General features: G+C 39.9%; 1 protein-coding gene and 1 pseudogene across 1 annotated transcript; one reads left to right on the forward strand and one right to left on the reverse strand.

The window, feature by feature from the left end:
* Positions 1–2,283: 2,283 nt before the first annotated feature.
* On the reverse strand, positions 2,284–3,499 carry GJB7 (gap junction protein beta 7). The gene is given in 4 exon segments (XM_012505878.1): positions 2,284–2,481; positions 2,483–2,597; positions 2,599–2,965; positions 3,466–3,499. Coding segments are annotated over 4 exon segments (714 nt in total).
* A 13,219-nt stretch (positions 3,500–16,718) lies between these two features.
* Positions 16,719–17,404, forward strand: LOC100581662 (annotated as a pseudogene).
* The last annotated feature ends 5,809 nt before the right edge of the window (positions 17,405–23,213 follow it).

Here is a 23,213-nt window from a genome sequence, read left to right on the forward strand (position 1 = left end):
TAAATCTTGGGATGTACATAGCACAGTGTCTTGCTCCCAGGTACTCAATAAATATTAATTTACCAACAAGAGAAACAATATTGTACAAATAAACTGCCAATTTCTCTCAGTCAAGTACTTTGGGTCCTCACTGACCCCAAGAAAGCCATCAGAATGTTCTCATAGGAAACTCACTTTGTAAATTAAGGTACTACCAGCAAGACTCAAGGAACGAAAATCACTCACCTTCCTATTTAAACATCTTCAATGCCATTGCCCTTGCTCACATTACCTTTCAGTTTCTTTTCTATACAAAGTGGAAATGCAAAGAATATATAGCCAAGCAGTTGGACTTTTTGGTTAGGCAGAATTTGCCATAACTGATGTGAAGAGGATGAGCTCTCCCAAAACATTTTTGGCATCAAACTCATCCTCAGACTGACAAAGTCCCTTGTTTCCATTCCAGTCCTGCATTCTGAAACCCTGTTTTCTAGATTCTGTGCCGTGATCAGGGTCTCAAAAACCTTAAATTTCTTTTAACCACCTATTATTTTCGCACATACACACACGAAATTCATGATTACCTGCATTCATGCAGGCTAGATGTTTTCGTGTTCAATGATAAAATACATGTTTGTAAGCTCAAGTCCAGCAGTGATCTGTGGTATAAATTGAAGAAAGGGGTAAACCACAAATTTCACCTTTCTCTCTGTTGTCTAGAACACAGTCTTTAAGATAGAGATAATGACCACTGCTGCTGACAGAGTCTGTAGACCACATAATGACCCAAATAACCTTCATTGCGCATGACTTGTAATGAGATTATATTCTAAAGAGGGCAAGGCATGGAAGACATAATTGGTTTTTAGTTAAAATTACATTTTTATGCCCTGACTTTCTGTTAAATTCTCGAGGGAGAATAATAATTTCTTAGCTATCTTTACCAAGCAGTGTTGCAAATCCTGTTCTAAAGTTGTCAGAACATGTTTTATTTCACATAGTAATCATACCCACTGCAGTCTAGCAAAGATACCAATGACAGCCAAAGAGCAATGTGAAATACCCTTATTTTTATTCTGAAGAAATGTACATGTGTTAGAGTATTAAATCCAAAGAAAACATATCTGTGAATTTCTAGAAAAATTTAAGTAAAGAAAGTTCTAGTCTTCAAAACAAGTAATAAACTTTTAAAACATTTTTGCACCACTGTAACAACATAGTACACATTTTACTATCTGTCCTAGAGGGAGATATACTAGTAAATTATAGGCAAACTATGACTTACAGTATAGTACATAGTGAATTCCTGATTATGAAAGGTTCAACAATATGAATATTTACAAAGTATTTCAATGTTCTTTTGGTTAAATAGAAGTCTTAAGTAATTATCAAGTGGGTACATTCTTTTTCTGTGGCCTCCACTTCCTATCAATGTGTTGCCTTCTGGGGGACCTGCCTTCCTTTCTGACTCTAGAGTGACCCTTTCGGATGTCTGCTGGTTCAGGCTTAAGTGGGATACCTCCCAGTAATATTTGTACTTAATTTGGAGACCACTGAAATGATAGCTTTCCTCCCTCTCCTGACTATTCCACTTATATCCAAGGATCCCTGAATCGGCAAGAGGCCTGGGCTCTGTGGCCTTTTCCCTAGGCGGGATCTTCCTGTTGAATGTCCCTCTGTGTGTCCCCAGCTGGCTGCTATCCTATCCCACAGTTTTTCCCTGCAGAGATTGAGTAGGACAGGGAGTGGGGCCTTGGCTGCGACTTTGGAAAGATTGCCAGTTCCTTCATTTCAGCTCGGAGGCCATCACATTTGCCTAAAGTGTCACTTTTTATATTTTCCAGTTCATTGTGCACCAATTGTAATGAGATCGAAAAAACAGAAAACTGACACAGGGTTTCTTTTTTTTTTTCCTGAAAAATCTAAGCTCTTAAAAGAATCCTGTTAGATTTCTTCAGACTAATTTGCAATTACCTATTCTAAAACAACTAATGTTATCCACATACTGGAGAACCCTACAACAAAACAATGAGACCTCTGTCTAGAGCTCATAACTGAAAGCATATTGACAATGTAAAAAAATTCCTCCCAAATGATACTAAGGCTGACATGCTTTGTCTTCCAACTCAGCTTAGGCCTTGCTGAGGAGGGATGCAGGTTTTCTTTGTTTAACCCTCTTGTGTGTCACAAAATAGCTTTGCTTCAGGTAGCAGGAGTGTGTTTATGGCCAAGTGTGAATGATGATTCTGGAGTAGGGGAGGGGTCCCTCTCCTACCGCATTCAACATATCTGAGGCTGTGGCACTCACACACTGAGGACTTGAAGTTTTTTTTAATATTTTTGGAGAAAGCACTTAATAAAGCACTTGAGAACCAAAAAACTCAGTTCAATGAAATTCAACACAATACACAAGCATGAGGTGATGACCAAGAAGAGGATGAAGATTGTCTTCTCAGTGGGTTTGGAGACGAAGCAGTCCACAGTGTTGGGACAAGGCTTTAATCACACTTTTCAAATCACACTTTATAAGGTAGGGAACACTAAAGCCATCATATAGCTCATAAAATAAAGTAAGGAAGCCAATTTCAAAACCAGTTTTAACAATGAGGCTGATAAGTATACCATAGGCCCCCATCCGTTGTACCTGAGCTGACATAGAGTTTCTTTCTGTGCCTTTTCTCTCTACCCTCACGATAGGCTACATGTAAAACCACCAGAAGCAAAGGTGTGGAGACCATGATCAGTTGTAAGGCCCAAAATCTGACTTGGGAAATGGGGAAGAAGTCATCAAAACACACATTTTCACAACCGGGCTGTCTACTGTTGCACTCAAACTCTTTCTGCTCATCTTTCCACACGTGCTCTGCTGCCACCATGTAGACCAGCAAACAGAAGACAAACACGACAGCCAGCCAAATCCATCTAATCCCAGTGGAGTATTTATTTACTCCACTCAGGAGATCTCTGAGGAATATCCAACTCAGGACTTAGGCTCAAAAGAAGGCAAGACTCTGCAAAATAAGACAATTTCATCTGGATTCATTTATTTATATTCTGCAGATCATTTCTACTATTTGAGGGATTATGTAAGATAAATTACAATTTCTGCATTATAACAACTCTGGTGGTTTAGGGCTCTCTAAGAATCCCGAAGGATATGCTGTCTTACATATAAGGAGATGATACAACTGGTCCATGGACATAATTAATCCCATGTCCACTTTAATTTGAGATTTGGTTGGTCATCTACCCTGCCGCCCACTACCCCATTTTCAAACAATTCTGTGTTTGGCAAAATCTTTCCAGTTTATTGCTTCCCTCTAAAGATGGATGGGTCATGTTACTGATATGAAGAGAATTAGATATGAATATCAAGGTGATCCTGGTATCTTGAGATGTCCTTCACATGCCAGATTGTTGACGCTATAGTCTCTGCTCACTTTCTCAAATTCGTTAATGACCCTCCCAATCCTTAAGGTTTATTACCTGCCCCTACTTCTTCTTGGTTCCCATATCCCATATCAGCAGCTCAGCTTGCCACCAATTTGATAATGAAAAGTGAAGCTCTCCAATACAAACTTCCTTAAACTCTGCTCCCCTCACCCTCCAGACTGACATATTCATACCCAATTTACCTTCTTTATCCAGTTTGGAAGGAGAGTCTCCCTCTTCTTGCCCCAAAATAATCATTCACACTCAACATCCCATTCTTGATCTATCAGTTTTCCGTGTTTTGTATTCTGTGGTCTTCAATCTCCCCTGTCTCCTTTCTCTCAGTATACAAATATGCTTAAGTGTTGTCCATTTTTAGTGGGGGAGAGGGAGAATCTTCATAGCTTATCTTGCTGACAGTCTTTCTTCCTTTATTCCTCATTTCTACTTCCTCAACTGTTATTTACTCCTCAACTCATTGAGTCTAGTTTTTCTGCTCATCATTGTACTTAACGTTTATGCTAAATTTAGCACTGTCATGCAACTGCCAAATCTTCTGGACACTTGGATTTTATGTAATTTTCCTGTGACATTTGACACTGTTGCCTGTGCTTGCATTCCTGAAACTTCTTCAGACTTAAGTTCTATACCACTCTACCCTCTCTTCTTGTTTCACTCCTCCTGATTCTTTCATCTTCGTTTTTGTTGTCCACCTCTTAAGAATTCTGTCCTTTGCTCTTTTCTTACTCTTTATGCTCTCCCTAGAAAATCTCATCCCCATGGATTCGACTTCTGCTTTCACCTTCCTGACTCTCCCTAAATCTACATAGTTCCGTGCCTCATGATGATCATCTAAATGTCCCACAAGAATTCTGAACTTGATACATCTACAACTGAATTTATTCTTTTCCTTGCCCTTCAATTTCATTCTTATTGAATGGCATCACCAACACCCAAGCGCCCGTCAGAAATTTCATATTCATCCTAGACTCCTCTCTCATGACCCTTTTTTAATTGCCCACAAAGTTCTTCAGATTCCTCCTAAATGCATCTCAAATCCATCTCCAGGTCACTGCTGAAATCTCTGTCACTCCTACAACTCTCATTAGGTTCTATTTCCAGTCTCATCATCTCCTCCCCTCCCCTTCTAGTACATCCATGATGCTATTTAATTCTCTTAAACTTCTTCGCATCTCTTGCTCTTTTCTCAGTAAAAGCTAATAAGAATCTGAAGAGCCTTCTTTTTCATTTCAGTGACATTTTCTTTCTGGCACTGACTGCTTCCATCTTATCACTGAACTCCGTGGGATGGGCCTGATTCATTGTTTGTTGGGTCCATGATATGCTCAGAACTCTGTTCTGTGCTTTTGAGTTGATCTCTCAAAACCACTCTGAAAGGTGGCTTTTGTTTTTGTTTTTGTTTTGTCTTTGTTTGCCTTATGATGGTGGTTGTTTTGTTCTTGCAAATGAAAAGGCAGACTCAGAAATGAAGACACTTTCTCAAGGTCACAAAGTAAGATGCAGAGCAGGGCTGAAGTCTAATTTCCATTATCTGACAGCAAGGTTTCTCAACACTTGCACCATACACATTTTGGGCTGATTAATTCTTTGTTTCAGCAGCTGTCCTGTGCATTGTAGGAAGTTTAGTAGCATCTCTGGCCCCTAGCATCTAGAAACCAGTAGCCAACCCCATCCCCTACCATTTGTGACAACAAAAAATGTCTCCATATATTTTCAAATGTCCCCTGGAGAGAGGAGACAAAATCTTCCCAGTTGAGAGCCACTGCTTTAACTTTCTACCATGACCAGTAGATATGGGCTAGAGCTCCAGGCCTGCCACGAATTTACTTTATAATTTCTCAGGTGAAAACTTTGCCTTTTCAGGTCCTGTTTCCTATTACAATAATTAATACTTCTTATTTTCTGCATAGACGCAGCCAAAAGAGAATCATGGAAATGGTGGTGTGAGTGGAAACGGAGTTAAGAAAACTGAGATGTTCCAACAGCACACATGTTGGGAGCATAATACATGTTCTCTTACAGAGGAAGCAATGTAGAGCAAGTCCACATTCCAGAGCCCTGAGAAGGCAAATGAAGGCTAAGAGGTATTTTCAGGGAAAACAAAGCTACGTGTACACAATGCCCTATTCAGCGGGGAATAAATACTTCAATGTCCTTGGTTTTCAGGACACAAACAAAATTGTATTAAATCAAAAGGATTCTTAAGCCTACCGGAAAGGTTAATGTCTTCATGAAATATTAAAACAAAGCCCCAAAGATTAAAAAGGAAAAAATATATTATGTTTCCCTATGACATGTATCATTGGGCGTTTGTCCATATTACTCAAGAGGATATTTATGTAATCTTACTAAACATTTGAAAGTACCTTGTTGGGCATTTTAGAGGTAGGAGGAAGGTAACAGACTGTGTTGCTAAAAGAAAGGCAACAAAAAAAAAGTGACTGATCTTTGAATAGAATCAGAGGATGATGGCATCAAATGTCATAATTATGACTTTTATTTTATAAATGTCCATCCTATTTAAAAAAATTTTTTTTTTCAGACAGAGTCTCACTCTTGCTCAGGCTAGAGTGCAGTGGTGCAATCTCAGCTCACTACAACCTCCACCTCCCAGGTTCAAGCAATTCTCCTGCCTCAGCCTCCCAAGTAGCTGAGATTGCAGGTGCCCGCCACCACGGCTGGCTAATTTTTGTATTTCTAGTAGAGACGGAGTTTCACCATATTGGCCAGGCTGGTCTCGAACTCCTGACCTTGCGATCCGCCCACCTCAGCCTCCCAAAGTGCTGGGATTACAGGCATGAGCCACTGTGCCTGGCCCCTATTTTCAAATTTTTTGCTGATGGAAAGACAATGACATTCTTATTCTTTACAATAAGAATATACAAAATTAAATCTGAAAAAAATAAACCTAATAAACAATATGAAATCAGAGACCTATCACTCTTTCATATGTATATATTTGGTTCTTGTAACAATTGGAGAAAGCTGTTTATAGAATAATGTTTACAAAGGAAGCCAATTAACAGACATCTGGAAGGTTACCATGTCGGAAAATCATATAGTGAATCCTTTTAAATCTTTCTTGCCTCTATATATGTCAATGACTCCCAAATTATGTATCTCCAGTGCAGACCTCTCATCTCTGACTTTCAGCTGCCTTCTTGTCATCTCCAATAGGATGTCATCTCATAAACTTAAAATATTCAAAAGTGAAATCTTGCCAGTACTTTCTTCACTTTATGCCTCCCATCCAAAGCACTGATCCTTCTCAGTGTTCTCTGCTTCAGTAAATTGCACCACCATCCGCCCAAGTGTTGAAGCCAGAAACTTGGAAGTCATTCTTCATCCTTCTCTCTGCCTCAAACCCCACATCCAATCTACATTCAAGGCCAAAGTTTTTACCTTTGAAATACATACCAAAACTATTCACTCTTTTCATCTGCGCTTCCACCACTCTAATCCAAGCCACCTTCATCTCCTGCCTGGAACACCATAATAGCTTCCTATCTGTCACTCTGTTTCTCATTCTTGCCCCCTCCAACCCATTATCCATTCAGATTAACTTTCAAAATGGAGACTGTATATTCTCATTTCTCTGCCCTACCGTGGTTTTCTGTTGCATTGAGGGTAGGGGAAAAAAGGCCAAACACCTATCTGGACAACAAAAGCCTGTGTAGTGGTGCCCGTGCCTGCATCTCCAACCTTGTCTTGCACATCTCCAAAGGATACTGGATTCCAGACATGCTTTCCTTCTTTCAGTTTCTCCTTTAGACACTACATCCATTCTGTTCCTCCTTCCTACAATACTCCGGTCCCCTTAACCTGAATCAGAGTGGCTTTCCCTGACCCCACTAATCTAAATTAGGTCTTCCTTGGTATTCTTGTTCATTATGTTGGCTTTTTTTCCTTCATGCCACTTATAAGTTGTAATCATATACTTATTTTTGTGATTAATATCTGTACAGACCACATGTTCTTTAAGAGAAGGAACTAGAGTTGCCAGATGAAGCAAAAATGTAGAATGCACAGGAAATTTTGAATTTCAGATACTACACAGAACAATTGATTCTTAGTACGCCAATTTACCAAGCAACCTTCTGAGTAATAATTTTTTTCTTGCTGAAATTGTTTATGCTGTGCGAGGAAGTCCTCCTGAAATTAGATACAAGAGTTCCAGTTCCTGGAGATGCATTTTATAAATCAGGTCCCTGGGCTTGGCTCATGTGGATGAATCCCTTAGAATAGATTGAACTCTGAGTAAACAATATGCCTGACTTTCTGAACTTTTGGAACTGAGTGCCAGTTCTGATTGTGATGACACTGTTGAGACCCCTGTTGAGCAGCCCACTTGTTCTTCTCTTATTGCAGGATGAGCTTTGTCACACCAGCAACTTCTTGCCCAACACTGGAGGCTTTAACTTCCTGCGAGGTTCAGGCAATGTCAAGCTGGTCTCTGGGAGGAAGACAGGCAAGGCTACCCGCATAAATACTGTCCAAAAAGCCCTTGCACTGCTAGGAGCTAGAGAGCTGCTTCATCATTCCCCAAAAGTGCTGGTTTGAAACTTGTGTTTGAGGAGCACTGGATTTCCAATTGCCTTGCAGACTGCCAGCGACACTCCCTGAAAAATCCATCAGCCTTCATACCCAGCTCCTTTCACCTCTTAGTAACAATAATGCTCATCCTTGGGCACTTGACCATTTCTGCAGCATTTCACAGCATCTCATCCAATGCTTACCTCCATCCTCAGTAGTAAGCGGGATGTATGGTAGGACCTTCATTTTAGTGATGGAAAAACTGAAAAACTCAAAGAGGTGGGAGACTCATCCAACACTCCCAATAAGTCAGTAGCAAATCCAGCAGGAGAAGAACCCAAGTTCTGCCTGGCTAGTCTCTACTCTCCCCTGAGTGCTGGATTCTCTGGTACATTTATAACTCTGTTCTGCCTTGCACACAAATAATCTAACCCCTGAAGAAAAGCATTTCCTCCCATGGGCATCTTTCCATCTCTGAGTCCTGTTGTGCCTGCTGACACTAGCAAACTCTAATTCCCCGTTTGGATGAGGCATTTTTATTTTTGAAGATGGCCTATTTGGAAAATCCCTAAAACAGTGTTTCCCAAATCCAGGATCTGTGGCCCCCTGAGGGTTTGTTGTTATATTCTCAAGTGTCTACAAGAAGTTTATATGTACGTTCATATTCCTAAGCTTTTAAAAAACAAACAGAAAAGCAAAAAACCTGAATGACCAGCTCATATTTCAGGACTGCCAGAGGATTTCAGCATTTCTGCACTCATATTTATGAGCATTCTGCAAACTACACAGCACTCAGGCCCAATCCAGTCCACCACCTGTTTTGTAAATAACACTTTTTGAGACTCAGCCATGCCTAAATGTTTACTGTTGTTGATGGCTGCTTTCATGCTAGAACTGCAGTGTGGAATAGTTGCGACAGAGACAGTATGACCCTCAAAACCTAAAATATTTACTATCTTGCCCTTTGCACAAAACATTTACATAGTACTTAAAATCATACTGGAACCAAGTACCAGAACTTTAATTATTTTAGCCTATGAGAAACAACACATAATGGGTATGCTCAAGAGAAAGCCAAATAAATGAAGCCACGATGGGTAGATGTACAGCAGGAATGAAGCCTGCTAGTAGTTTGATTGGAGACAAGTGGTAGACAACAAACAAGCCATCACCTGGCCCACAGAACAAGTGAGCCTAGCTTCAAAGAATCAGGCTTCTATAGTCAGTAGCTGGTTCTCAATGAGTAGTGATTTAGTTTCAGCAACATGATATCTTTTGTCTGTTAAACTTTATTTTAATTATATTGGTTTTGTAATGTTCAATTTTTATTTTGTAAATATAGATGCATAAGAGCTATAAATCTACAAGTAGTTTTAGGTTTGATACATGTAAATAATTGTATATTAAAAAAATAATTTTCGACACCGGGAATCCATGAAATACTGAGTAGAAAGAACAGTACCCACATAGGCCGACACATGTGCGTACACACCACTTGCAAGGTTTTTAAATTTCCTGTATAAGCATTGTCATTTTTAGAGAATCCCCTATTAAAAACAGTGCTAAATTTGCCCTCCATCCACACAGAGAATGTCCCTAGAAGGTCCTGGACTGCTCCTCTGTTGCCCCTCGTCCTGCTCATTCACATCAGCCCTCACACTCTTTGCTCAGGCCTGGCATTCTTTCTTGCCTACACCCTCTGAAAGCTCTAGAGTCAACCACACATTCCACATAGGCAACCTTACTTCGTGGCAGCTTATCCAGAAAGAGCACATGTGACGTGGCACAAAACTGAATGGCAGTATGATGAGGTTTGCAATAATTTGGATAACTTCTCTCACTGAAACTTTTTAAAAAGAAGTAATGACTACCCAGTTACAAGAAATGCAATTTTCCCATTAAAGAGACAAGATCTATCATAAGAGAAATAAGCTTAACTTACCTCTTTACACAGATGTGGAGATTAATGAGATCCAGTCAGTTACTCATTTGATTTAAAAAAGCGTAAGTTGATTATATTGTTTCCCTGAGAGCAAACTAGTGCTTTAAGCCCAGTGGTTTCCAAGGTAGTGTAAGCCAAACAGGTGTAACCTGATCATTTGTTTTGGCACATAACTTAGATGAGAATTCCTGGGTTTCTGCTGTTTTCGGTATGTATTGAAAGAGAACTGAAACTGGAAAAAATCCAAAGTCGCTCATATACACGCAGTTCATTGAATATTCCTTTGTATAAAACCTTGCTATCATCTACACAAAGAAGCTGGAACAATGAGAGTGTGTTTCATCTCTTTAAATGATTTTCCAACATTTTATCAAAAGCTACTTACCAAAATTCAATGAGCAAAATAACAATTTAAGTTAATTTATCTTTGATGAGCTTAATTTAACTTCACTGCATATGTCCTATTTTTGGAAATCCAGAAAGTAAAAGGGCATAGTTTTCATTTTCATATTTTTAATAAATATATACTATTATAAAAAATCTAATAGTACAGCAGTAGAGAGAAAAGTAAAAATCACTTTCCCAACCCCAGAAATCATTGATAACAACATTTTCTATGTATATAAAAAACAGATGAGAGAGAGAGGGAGTGATTTAAAGTACTTTATCCTTTTATGGAACCATTTCTAGGCATGAGATCATCTAAAATTAAAGATATGTAGAAATGAAAACAAAATTATTTCCTGCTGGAATGAGAATAGCTTAGAAAGAGAATTTTACAGTTGGAAATGTTTTAGATGGTATGAAATTTAACACCTTCATTCCTTCATTTTAGAGATGAGAAAACGTAACCAGAGAGTGGCCTGCTTTAGGTCTCAGAGCCAGCATGAAAAGTTTGGAAAGGAGCTAGAGATGAAACCCACGTCTCAGAGTTCTTTCCTTCTCATGGTGACGTCCACATCCACAAACCTTGTGAGTTTCAGCACAGTTTCTCTCTGGTTGCTCTTCATATTCACAACCCTTGGTTATTCTATATATCCATATATGCAATCCAAAAATCCAAAGAAGAATGTAGTTTATGTTATTTATTTATATTTTTTTGAGACGGAGTCTCGCTCTGTCACCAGGCTAGAGTGCAGTGGCGCGATCTTGGCTCACTGCAACCTCCCCTTCCCGGGTTCAAGCGATTCTCCTGACTCAGCTTCCTGAGTAGTGGGGACTACAGGCACGCACCACCACGCCCAGCTAATTGTTTTATTTTTAGTAGAGACAGGGTTTCACCTGTTGACCAGGATGGTCTCCATCTCTTCACCTTGTGACCTGCCCGCCCCGGCCTCCCAAAGTATTGGGCTCACAGGTGTGAGCCACCACACCCGGCCTGCAGTTTATTTTTTTAATCATCAATTTATATTATTAGTTATGTTACTGGGCAATTACTGGATAAATCACTGGGTAAATCCAATAAAGCAGATATTGCTTTGTTTCCTGGGTGTTTGTTTTGTTTTTGTTTTTGTTTTTTTACAGAGATCCCAGGATCCCAGAATATCGATCCAGTTCCCAGTTCCCAAAGGGTTACCATCGTGATAAGATCCCAAAGTCTTGTCTCTGGAATTGTTCGTCCCTTTCAGTTTCCACTCCTTTGTTTATTACTGGCACTCACCAGACTTTATCCATGACCTTAAAGCATCACCTGTTTGTGCTAAGACACCTTCTGCTAGCAGCAGCGGGGCTGAGGACGTTTGTTGTTGCCACAACCTTGAAGGTGACTGTACTGAAGCCCCAGGCACTGATGATTCAGAGGATCCCAGCCTTCTAAAAATGTCAGCACTAAGCCAAACAAAGGTAGTATGCAAGAATCCAGTATGACAGAGGTGTAATTTTCCAGACAAAGATCCCTCCGGTATCTTGCAGTATCTCACACAGAAGCTGGAAGACGGAGAAATTACCAGGGGCTGGGGTTGATCAGAAGAGGTTCTATGGAGAGCAGGTTACAAGTTGGATCTTTATGGAAAGAGAGGCATTAACATGGGCATATTATGGACACAGTGCCTCTGCTACACTTTTGACAAAGGGATTTAATTCTTCCACCTCCATCTTTGGTTTGGGAGAAACAAATATAATAATGACCACAGAAAGAGTGGAATATCATAATAGAAAATAACACCATATTGAAGTCAAAAGGCTAAGGATAAGGCGAAATAAGAAAGGCAGAACTGGAGAAATGGGATGAATATTATAAGCCTCATTCTTCTCTGCCCCTTTTGGATTTCAATTTTAATAGCTGCCTCTTCAGTGTGAATATGTGACCCTGCAAGATAATCAGAAAGTGCACAACCCAGAGCAGACAAAGGCAGTGTAAGCCAGAGCCTTTGAATGAATGGTGTGTCCCCCTCGATGAACTACACAAGGGTGGGGGCTGCAGGAAAACACATCTGAGTGATCACTCTATTGAGAAAGACCACAGGGTTGTGTTGAATGCAGATGCCCAATGAGAAGAACATGGTCAAGGTTCTAAGCATTAGCACCAGAGATGGCTGCAATGATGGAGGTATAAGCACTACTATGCACTGGGAACCATCACACATGTAGAACTGTGCTTTAAACTTGACCTTTATTTCTCAGCAGTATCCCTCCCAAGAAAAGCCAGGGGTTCTGGTCTGTTTTGCACTGGTTAGAGGCAGTTGGAGCACTGTGTTTTGTTCTGGCCTGAATAGGGCCTTTGACAAACTCAAGGAGGTCTAAAAGACAGTGACCAGGGTGATGAGGACATCCCTAACTATGTCATAGAAAGAAGGATTGTAGCAACTTGAGATGTTTAGCCTGGAGAGGCAAGGTACAGGGGAGTTACTTATCAGAATTTGGTGTCATTTCTCATTCCAGGTTTGTTTGTTTTTTTCCCCACAATATATATCCATCCCATGGACTCTGAGTTCAAACAAACTGGGCTTGGAATTCTGGACTTATTTCTTACTTAACTTCATAGCCTTGCTCAAGATGTTTGACTTCTCTGAACTTCCATTTCCTTGTCTCAAAATGGGGAAAGCATTCCTTGCTTCACAGTGTTTTTATAATGGTTAAATGAAACAATAGCTGCTCAATAGATGACAGCTATCATTATCTTTGTAAGCAACACTGACCTTGGGTTGTATAATTTCCTGGCAAAATAAAAATGGCATAAGAAATGAGAGAAGTATGCATAGATTTGGGGGAAAAAAACAACTACCTTTTGTACTGGGCAGCAAAACACTTGTGGGGAGGGCTGCCTCCACATCTCAGAACTACTTTTTGGTACAATTTGGAAACATAAGATACCTACATGAAGAAGGAAGTGCCTGGCAATTATCAGTTATACCAGTAGTAGGAGACTATTTGTAGCATCTAGAGCAACTTCAGGAACGCAATAATCATTACTTAGTAATGATTGACATTTGTGACATCAAATCTGTCAAATGACAAGTGTTTTTGAGGTTTCCTGTTCAGGGAAGAATGGGGTGAAGGGCTCTGTGCCTTCAGAGGCTGCCTCTTCTGGTGCCATAGGTAGTTCATCCATCTTCTGACTGATGTAGGAAAGAATGGAGGGGAAATACTCTGTGGGTACAGAATATCTCAGGGGCATAGAAATGGTCACATTTTAGCACCATTTCTATATCCGAAGTGAGTTTTCAACCTTTTTCAAATGAAAATGTGAGTTCTGATTTCTTGATTTTAATCACAGTTCATTGCTGCCTGGCAACCTAATGGCATGAAGGACGTTGTCCCACACCATGGCTGACCGTCAGCAGAGCCACCGCTGTGGTCCCAGCCAGATACCCTGTCTCCTCCCAGAAATTGAGGAGCTCATATTTTCAATATTTGCACTTAAAGCATTAAATATATTCTAAGCAATTTCCATGTCCAAGAAATGTTTTGAGATCTTATTTTTCCTAAGAAAGAAGAACTCACATATTACCTAACATCAATTTAACTACCACTGCCTCAGACCTTTCAGGGTTTGACAGGGCTTTAAGTCGATGACTACATGTGCCTCCAGCCCTAATTAGTTTTCTGGTTGTTGAATCAACAAATGAAAAGCCATATTTCACTCTTCAGCATTTTGTGGATCTTAAGAAAACAAGTGTGCAGTATCAGAAAACATTTAGAGCCAACTAATATATTTGCTGTATATACAGTACAATAGTTATTATAGTCGGGTGACAGATAAATCTAGGATTTTATCTTGCTTCTTCCTTATTTGAATTTGCTTAAAAAAAACTGTGTGTGCACAGGGATGTTGATGCAGGTGTTGGGAAACAAACAACAAACTGATCTCTACCAACTTTTGCCAAATAAACAATTCTTAACCACTTTCACACATACCCCCAAGAAGAATCCTATTTTAAGGGTTAAATTTTATATAGAGACATAAACACAGGCAATAGAATCCTATTCTAGAAAATGTATATAAATCCTTATACTTTAAATGTACCCTGTAGATTAATATATGAAACATAACTATGGACATAAGTAATGATCTCCCATCTAGAGTGATTGGAATAGACTCTTTGCAACTATATCTTTATTATGTCCTCAGGAATTGTTGCCCTAATTATCTGGCAATAATGTGAAGGTATTGGGTAACAGCGTCTGACAGGTAATAGGTATTTAATGAAAGTTCAATTTAAGGTTAAAGAGGAAAAGTATTAAATAATATTACAAGTGTATTGGACTGAAGACTTGGAGGGAAAGAGAGAAAGGATTTGGGGAATAACTGTTATTCTTTTGTTCCTCCTCTTGGGAAGTCCTATTGATATGAGACTATTAGGGGAAGGGGGTTGATGTGGTACTGAATCTCTCCAAGATCATATGTATGAATTTATATAAAGGGAAAAGACCTAGCCATCTTTTCTTGGTCTATGATTATTTCAGAGCCAACATTCTAAATTAGCTAACTCTTTGCAGGGGGTGGTCTTTAATAATATTTAAATACAAGGTAGATTTACCCTGAAGCTAATGAAGTTTAAGCTTCATCGCCCCTCTAATGCCCTGGGAAGCGCCTGGGCAGTATGTTCTCATAGTAACATGTTTCTGTAAAATCTGCAAATACATTTTAACCACAATCAGTCAAAACAGCTGTCTCTTTCTACTGTGATTTTTCCTTCATTGCACTTCCCCTCCTGTCAGATAGAGTTGGAGTGGCCACAGGACCCAACTAAGGGTTTGGGTAAGCTAATTTGGGCTTAGTTTTGATTTAGTGAGGTGTATTTGTGTGGTTCACGTTCATTCATGTTTACAGTTAATTTATGGCTATGTGTTATGGTATAGGGGTAGCTTCCAAGAATCATCCTACCTCCCACTGTGCTGACTCACCCAGTGTTGTAACCAAAGGAGCAGAGATCAATGTCTCATTGCAATTTGGATGTGTCCAGTGATACTCAGCATCAAAAGGATGTGAGTTTGGAAGAGAAATATATCAAGGCAGATTTTAGTCTGTGGAAAATCTTCCAAATATGGAGAAACTTAATGGAAGTTTTCCCCAAATTGATTATTCCCAGTGTAAATATTATTAGTAAAAAGTAATCAGAAAAAAGAATATAAAATTTAAAATTGTTAATAATAAAAAGCACATTTTAAACAACTACACTAGAGAAATGACTGAATTATCTTTGTTGGTTCTCTAGAGAAAATTTAACCAAGTTACTGTCACATGAAAAGGCAATTGAATATACAGACAATAAAAGTTCCTTAAGGAATTTAGTCTAGTAGATTATAGAAACATTTCTAGGCTTCCACAAATGATTACAGTGTCATGAGGCAGGAGCTTCTATTAGGATGAGCACTGAGTTAGTGGTGCTCCTCTCTCCACCTGGACAGGCAGGGTCAGGGCAAGTGAGGAGACTGGGTTTGAGGACTTAAAGATTTTGTAGAAACAGTTCACTTGACCCTAGAATGCAGGGCCATCTTTCTCTTTGGTTTTCTTATGATGATCCTCCAGAGAAGGGCTTGTCTTGAACAAGGCGAGGAGATAAAGAGTGTTTGAACAACTCTGTCACCAGAATTAAAGAGGTTTTGATCAATCAAAAGTAAGTAAAAGTGTTCTGGTCCTTGAAAGCAGGTATTGGCTGGAGTCAGAGACAGAATCAAAGGGAATGGAGGGGTCTCCTCCTATTGGCTATGACAGATTTGTGGCCAATCAATCCTCTAGCTGAGACAACTAGAATGGCTAATATAACTAAAAAAAACAAAACAAAGTTAAATTGTCTGAAGGCATCAGAGAGCCACCAGTGTAACCAGGAATTGTGGAACCAAGACCACTGAGAAGAGAAAATTCACTGAAGCCAACCCAACATTCACCTTCTCTATTTCCCTTAGGTTTTCACTGATACAGAAGCAGCACACGCCAAGAAGCAGAGAACCAAGAGGAAAGTGAATACTGTCAGGTTGAGGACTGAAGCTGAGCTATTGGCATATCTTGGTGCTAGTGAGTTAAAATTAGTCTTCAGTGTTTGCCAACGTAAGGAAGTCCTGGTATATACCCCAGAATTTCAGTAAGGCAAATAAGAAATGAAAGGGCTGAAATCCAACTCTAAATCACATGGAGTCCTTATCTGATGAAGATGATATGTTCCTACTCTGTGTCTCAGAAGCTAAAAACAAAACAAAACAAAAAAATACTTCTCAAGAGGAAAACAGCATTATCTAGAAAGAACTAACTTCTATAGTGTAAAATGCATAATTTCAGCCATTTAATCAAAAACATGGAAATAGACTTGCCCCTCACTTGCCACTGACGACCTGCCTCACTGCACCCACGCCCCGCTGCCATCCAACAGAAATGCTTCAATTACCCACAGTCTTGCCAGATGAGACCGGTGTCCAGGGTACTGGCCCCTTATCTCACTTGGGATTTTGCCAAAGATGTAAAATTTGGTGCAGATTCCTGAGCCTTACTGCTTCAAGGTGTAGACTTTTTAGCAGATGCTGTAGCTGTCACAATAGGGCCAAAAACAATGATTGATCAACTGGGGAAGTTCTAAAGTAACAAAAGATGGTGTGACTGTTGCAAAGTCAATTGATGTAAAGGATAAACATAAAAATATTGGAGTTAAACTTGTTCAAGATGTTGCTAATAACACAAATGAAGAAGCTGGGGAGGCCATCACCAGTGCTATTGTACTGCCATGCTCTTTTGCCAAGAAAGGCTTTGAAAAGATTAGCAAAAGTGGTAATCCTGTGGAAATCAGAAGTGTGATGTTAGCTGTTGATGCTGTAATTGCTGAACTTAAGAAGCTGTCTGAACCATGACAACCCCTGAAGAAATTGCTCAGGTTGCTATGATTTCTGCAAATGGAGACAAAGAAATTGTCAACATCATTTCTGATGCAAATAAAAGGTTGGAAGAAAGGGTGCCTCACAGTAAAGGATGGAAAAACACTGAATGATGAATTAGAAATTATTAAAGGCATAAAGTTTGATTGAGGCTATATTTCTCCATACTTTATTAATACATCAAAAGGTTAGAAATGTGAATTCCAGGATGCCTATATTGTATTGAATGAAATGAAAATTTCTAGTGTCCAGACCACTGTACCTGCTCTTTAAATTGCCAATCCTCACTGTAAGTCCTTGGTCATAATTGCTGAAGATATTGATAGAGAAGCTCTAAGTACATTCATTTTTAATAGGCTAAAATTTGGTCTTCAGATCATAGCAGTCAAAGCTCCAGATTTTGGTGACAACAGAAAGAACCAACGTGAAGATGCAGCTATTCCTACTGGTGGTCTAGTGTTTAGTGAAGAGGGGTTAGCCCTAAATCTGGAAGCTATTTAGCCTCGTAACTTAGAAAAAGTTAGAGAGGTCATTTTGACCAAATATGATGCTATGCTTTTAAAAGGAAAATGTTTTTCCTTTTAAGGCTCAAATTGAAAAATATATTCAAGAAATCATTGAGCAGTTAGATGTTACAACTGGTGAATATGAAAAGGAAAACTGAATGTATGTCTGGCAAAACTTTCAGATGGAGTAGCAATGCTGAAGGCTGGTGGGACAAGTGATGTCAAAGTGAATGAATGAAAGACAGAGTTACAGATGCCCTTAATGCTGTAAGAGCTGCTGTTGAAGAAGGCATTGCTCTGGGAGGGGGTTGTGCCTTGCTCCAGTGCACTTGAGCCTTGGATTCATTAACTCCAGCTAATGAAGATTTAAAAATTGGTATAGAAGTTATTAAAAGAACACTCAAAAATCCTGCAGTGACTATTGTTAAGAATGCAGATGTTGAAGGATTTTTGATAGTTGAGAAAATCATGCAAAGTTCCTCAGAAGTTGGTGATGATGCTATGTTATGAATATGGTGGAAAAAGGAAAAACTGACCCAACAAATGTTATGAGAACTGCTTTACTGGGTGCTGCTGGGGTGCACTCTTTGTTAACTAAATCATAAGCTGTAGTTACAGAAATTTCTAAAGAAGGGAAGAACCCTGGAATGGGTGCAGTGGGTGGAATGGGAGGTGAGATGTTCTTATTCCTAGAATAGTGCTTTATTAATGAACTGTGACAGGAAGCTCAAGGCAGTGTTCCTCACCAATAACTTCAGAGAAGTCAGTTGGAGAAAATGACTGAAGGCTGGTGATTAAGAAAATCACTATAACCATCAGTTACTGGTTTCAGTTGACAATATATAATGGGTTACTGCTGCCATTGTCCATGCCTACAAATAATTTATTTTGTATTTTTGAATAAAAGGACATTTGTGCATTCCTGATATTGGGTGAACCACCATGTACCAATGTACTTCTTTCAACTTAAATCATGGAGGTATTTTTACTACTATTCTATAAGTTAGAATTTTAGTGCTTACTATCACCAGATGAAAAGTTAAGCAGCCTTTCTGTAGAGAATAAGAATTGTGAACAAACTAGGAAAATATCCAACTATGTGACAACTTTGTGTAGTAAAAATTTGTTTAAACTAAAAAAATAAAAGAAACAGACTGACAAGCATTCAGATACTGATGTTAGTTAACACAGACTTTAAAACAGCTATTAATGTATTCAAGAAAATGAATGACAGGATGGAAAATTTCATCAGAGGATGAAAATACATTTAAAAAATCAATCAGAGGGGCGGTTCCAAGATGGCTGAATAGGAACAGCTCCAGTCTACAGCTCCCAGCATGAGCGACACAAAAGACAGGTGATATCTGCATTTCCAACTGAGGTACCAAGTTCATCTCACTGGGGCTTGTCGGACAATGGGTGCAGGACAGTGGGTGCAGCCCACCAAGTGTGAGCCAAAGCAGGGTGAGGCATCGTCTCACCCTGGAAGCGCAAGGGGTCAGGGAATTCCCTTTCCTAGCCAAGGGAAGCTGTGACAGACAGCACCTGGAAAATCCGGTCACTCCCACCCTAATACTGCACTTTTCCAATGGTCGTAGCAAACAGCACACCAGGAGATTATATCCTGCACCCAGCTCAGAGAGTCCCACACTCACGGAGCCTCGCTCATTGCTAGCACAGCAGTCTGAAATCAAACTGCAAGGCAGCAGCGAGGCTATGGGAGGGGCGCCTGCCATTGCTGAGGCTTGAGTAGGTAAACAAAGTGGCCAGGAAGCTCTACCTGGGTGGAGCCCACTGCAGCTCAAGAAGGCCTGCCTGCCTGTACAGACTCCACTTCTGGGGGGAAGGGCATAGCCAAACAAAAGGCAGCAGAAACCTCTGCAGACTTAAATGTCCCTGTCTGACAGCTTTGAAGAGAGTAGTGGTTCTCCCAGGACGGAGTTTGAGATCTGAGAACGGACACACTGCCTCCTCAAGTGGGACCCTGACCCCGGAGTAGCCTAACTGGGAGGCACCCCCCAGCAGGGGCAGACTGACACCTCACATGGCCGGGTACCCCTCTGAGATGAAGCTTCCAGAGGAACAATCAGGCAGCAACATTTGCTGTTCAGCAATACTCACTGTTCTGCAGCCTCCACTGCTGATACCCAGGCAAACAGGATCTGGAGTGGACCTCCAGCAAACACCAACAGACCTGCAGCTGAGGGTCCTAACTGTCAGAAGAAAAACTAACAAACACAAAGGACATCCACACCAAAACCCCATCTGTACATCACCGTCATCAAAGACCAAAGGTAGATAAAACCACAAAGATGGGGAAAAAACAGAGCAGAAAAGTGAAAATTCTAAAAATCAGAGCGCCTCTCCCCCTCCAAAGGAACGCAGCTCCTCACCAGCAATGGAACAAGGCTGGATGGAGAATGACTTTGACGAGTTGAGAGAAGAAGGCTTCAGACAATCAAACTTCTCCAAGCTAAAGGAGGAAGTTTGAATGCATCACAAAGAAGCTAAAAGCCTTGAAAAAAAATTAGACGAATGGATAACTAGAATAACCAGTGTAGAGAAGTCCTTAAATGACCTGATGGAGCTGAAAACATGGCATGAGAACTACATAACGAATGCACAAGCTTCAGTAGCCGATTCAATCAACTGGAAGAAAGGGTATCAGTGATTGAAGATCGAATGAATGAAATGAAGCAAATAGAGAAGTTTAGAGAAAAAAGAGTAAAAAGGAATGAACAAAGCCTCCAAGAAATATGGGACTATGTGAAGAGACCAAATCTATCTCTGATTGGTGTACCCGAAAGTGACAGGGAGAATGGAACCAAGTTGGAAAACACTCTGCAGGATATTATCCAGGAGAACTTCCCCAACCTAGCAAGGCAGGCCAACATTCAAATTCAGGAAATACAGGGAATGCCACAAAGATACCCCTCGAGAAGAGCAACTCCAAGACACATAGTTGTCAGATTCACCAAAGTTGAAATGAAGGAAAAAATGTTAAGGGCAGCCAGAGAGAAAGGTCGGGTTACCCACAAAGGGAAGCCCATCAGACTAACAGTGGATCTCTTGGCAGAAACTCTACAAGCCAGAAGAGAGTGGGGGCCAATATTCAACATTCTTAAAGAAAAGAATTTTCAACCCAGAATTTCATATCCAGCCACACTAAGCTTCATAAGTGAAGGAGAAATAAAATCCTTTACAGACAAGCAAATGCTGAGAGATTTGTCACTACCAGGCCTGCCCTACAAGAGCTCCTGAAGGAAGCACTAAAAATGGAAAGGAACAACCAGTACCAGCCACTGCAAAAACATGCCAAATTGAAAAGACCATCGAGGCTAGGAAGAAACTGCATCAACTTATGAGCAGAATAACCAACTAACATCATAATGACAGGATCAGATTCACACATAACAATATTAACCTTAAATGTAAATGGGCTAAATGCTCCAATTAAAAGACACAGACTGGCAAATTGGATAAAGAGCCGAGACCCATCAGTGTGCTGTATTCAGGAAACCCATCTCACATGCAGAGACACACATAGACTCAAAGGGATGGAGGAAGATCTACCAAGCAAATGGAAAGCAAAAAAAAAGAAGGGGTTACAATCCTAGTCTCTGATAAAACAGACTTTAAAGCAACAAAGATCAAAAGAGACAAGGCCATTACATAATGGTAAAGGGATCAATTCAACAAGAAGAGCTAACTATCCTAAATATATATGCACCTAATACAGGAGCACCCAGATTCATAAAGCAAGTCCTTAGAGACCTACAAAGAGACTTAGACTCCCACGCAATAATAATGGGAGATTTTAACACCCCACTGTCAAGATTAGACAGATCAATGAGACAGAAAGTTAACAAAGATACCCAGGAACTGAACTCAGCTCTGCACCAAGCAGACCTAATAGACATCTACAGAACTCTCCACCCCAAATCAACAGAATATACATTCTTCTCAGCACTACGTCACACTTATTACAAAATTGACCACATAGTTGGAAGTAAAGCACTCTTCAGCAAATGTAAAAGAATAGAAATTATAACAAACTGTCTCTCAGACCACAGCACAATCAAACTAGAACTCAGGATTAAGAAACTCACTCAAAACCGCTCAACTACATGGAAACTGAACAACCTGCTCCTGAATGACTATGGGGTACATAACCAAATGAAGGCAGAAATAAAGATGTTCTTTGAAACCCATAAGAACAAAGACACAACATACCAGAATCTCTGGGACACATTTAAAGCAGTGTGTATAGGGAAATTTATAGCACTCAATGCCCACAAGAGAAAGCAGGAAAGATCTAAAATGGACACCCTAACATCACAATTGAAAGAACTAGAGAAGCAAGAGCAAATACATTCAAAAGCTGGCAGAAGGCAAGAAATCACTAAGATCAGAGCAGAACTGAAGGAGATAGAAACACAAAAAAAAACCCTTCCAAAAATCAATGAATCCAGGAACTGGTTTTTTGAAAAGATCAACAAAATTGATAGACTGCTAGCAAGACTAATAAAGAAGAAAAGAGAGAAGAATCAAATGATGCAATAAAAAATGATAAAGGGGATATCACCACCGATCCCACAGAAATAAAAACTACCATCAGAAAATACTACAAACACCTCTATGCAAATAAACTAGAAAATCTAGAAGAAATCAATAAATTCCTCAACACATACACCCTCCCAAGACTAAACCAGGAAGAAGTTGAATCCCTGAATAGACCAATAACAGGCTCTGAAATTGAGGCAATAATTAATAGACTACCAACCAAAAAAAGTCCAGGACCAAATGGATTCACAGCCGAATTCTACCAGAGGTACAAGGAGGAGCTGGTACCATTCCTTCTGAAACTATTCCAATCAATAGAAAAAGAGGGAATCCTCCCTAACTCATTTTATGAGGCCACCACCATCTTGATACCAAAGCCTGGCAGAGACACAACAAAAAAAGGGAATTTTAGACCAGTATCCCTGATGAACATCAATGAAAAAATCCTCAATAAAATACTGGCAAACCGAATCCAGCAGCACATCAAAAAGCTTATCAACCATGATCAAGTGGGCTTCATCCCTGGGATGCAAGGCTGGTTCAACATATGCAAATCAATAAACGTAATCCAGCATATCAACAGAACCAAAGACAAAAACCATATGATTATCTCAATAGATGCAGAAAAGGCCTTTGACAAAATTCAACAGCCCTTCACGACAAAAGGTCTCAATAAATTAGTTATTGATGGGACGTATCTCAAAATAATAAGAGCTATTTATGACAAACCCACAGCCAATATCATACTGAATGGGCAAAAACTGGAAGCATTCCCTTTGAAAACTGGCACAAGACAGAGATGCCCTCTCTCACCACTCCTATTCAACATAGTGTTCGAAGTTCTAGCCAGGGCAATCAGGCGAGAAAGAAAAAAAGGGTATTCATTTAGGAAAAGAGGAAGTCAAATGGTCCCTGTTTGCAGATGACATGAT

Source organism: Nomascus leucogenys, chromosome 3 (genome assembly GCF_006542625.1).
Source record: "Nomascus leucogenys isolate Asia chromosome 3, Asia_NLE_v1, whole genome shotgun sequence".
In the NCBI taxonomy this organism is placed as follows: Eukaryota; Metazoa; Chordata; class Mammalia; order Primates; family Hylobatidae; genus Nomascus; species Nomascus leucogenys.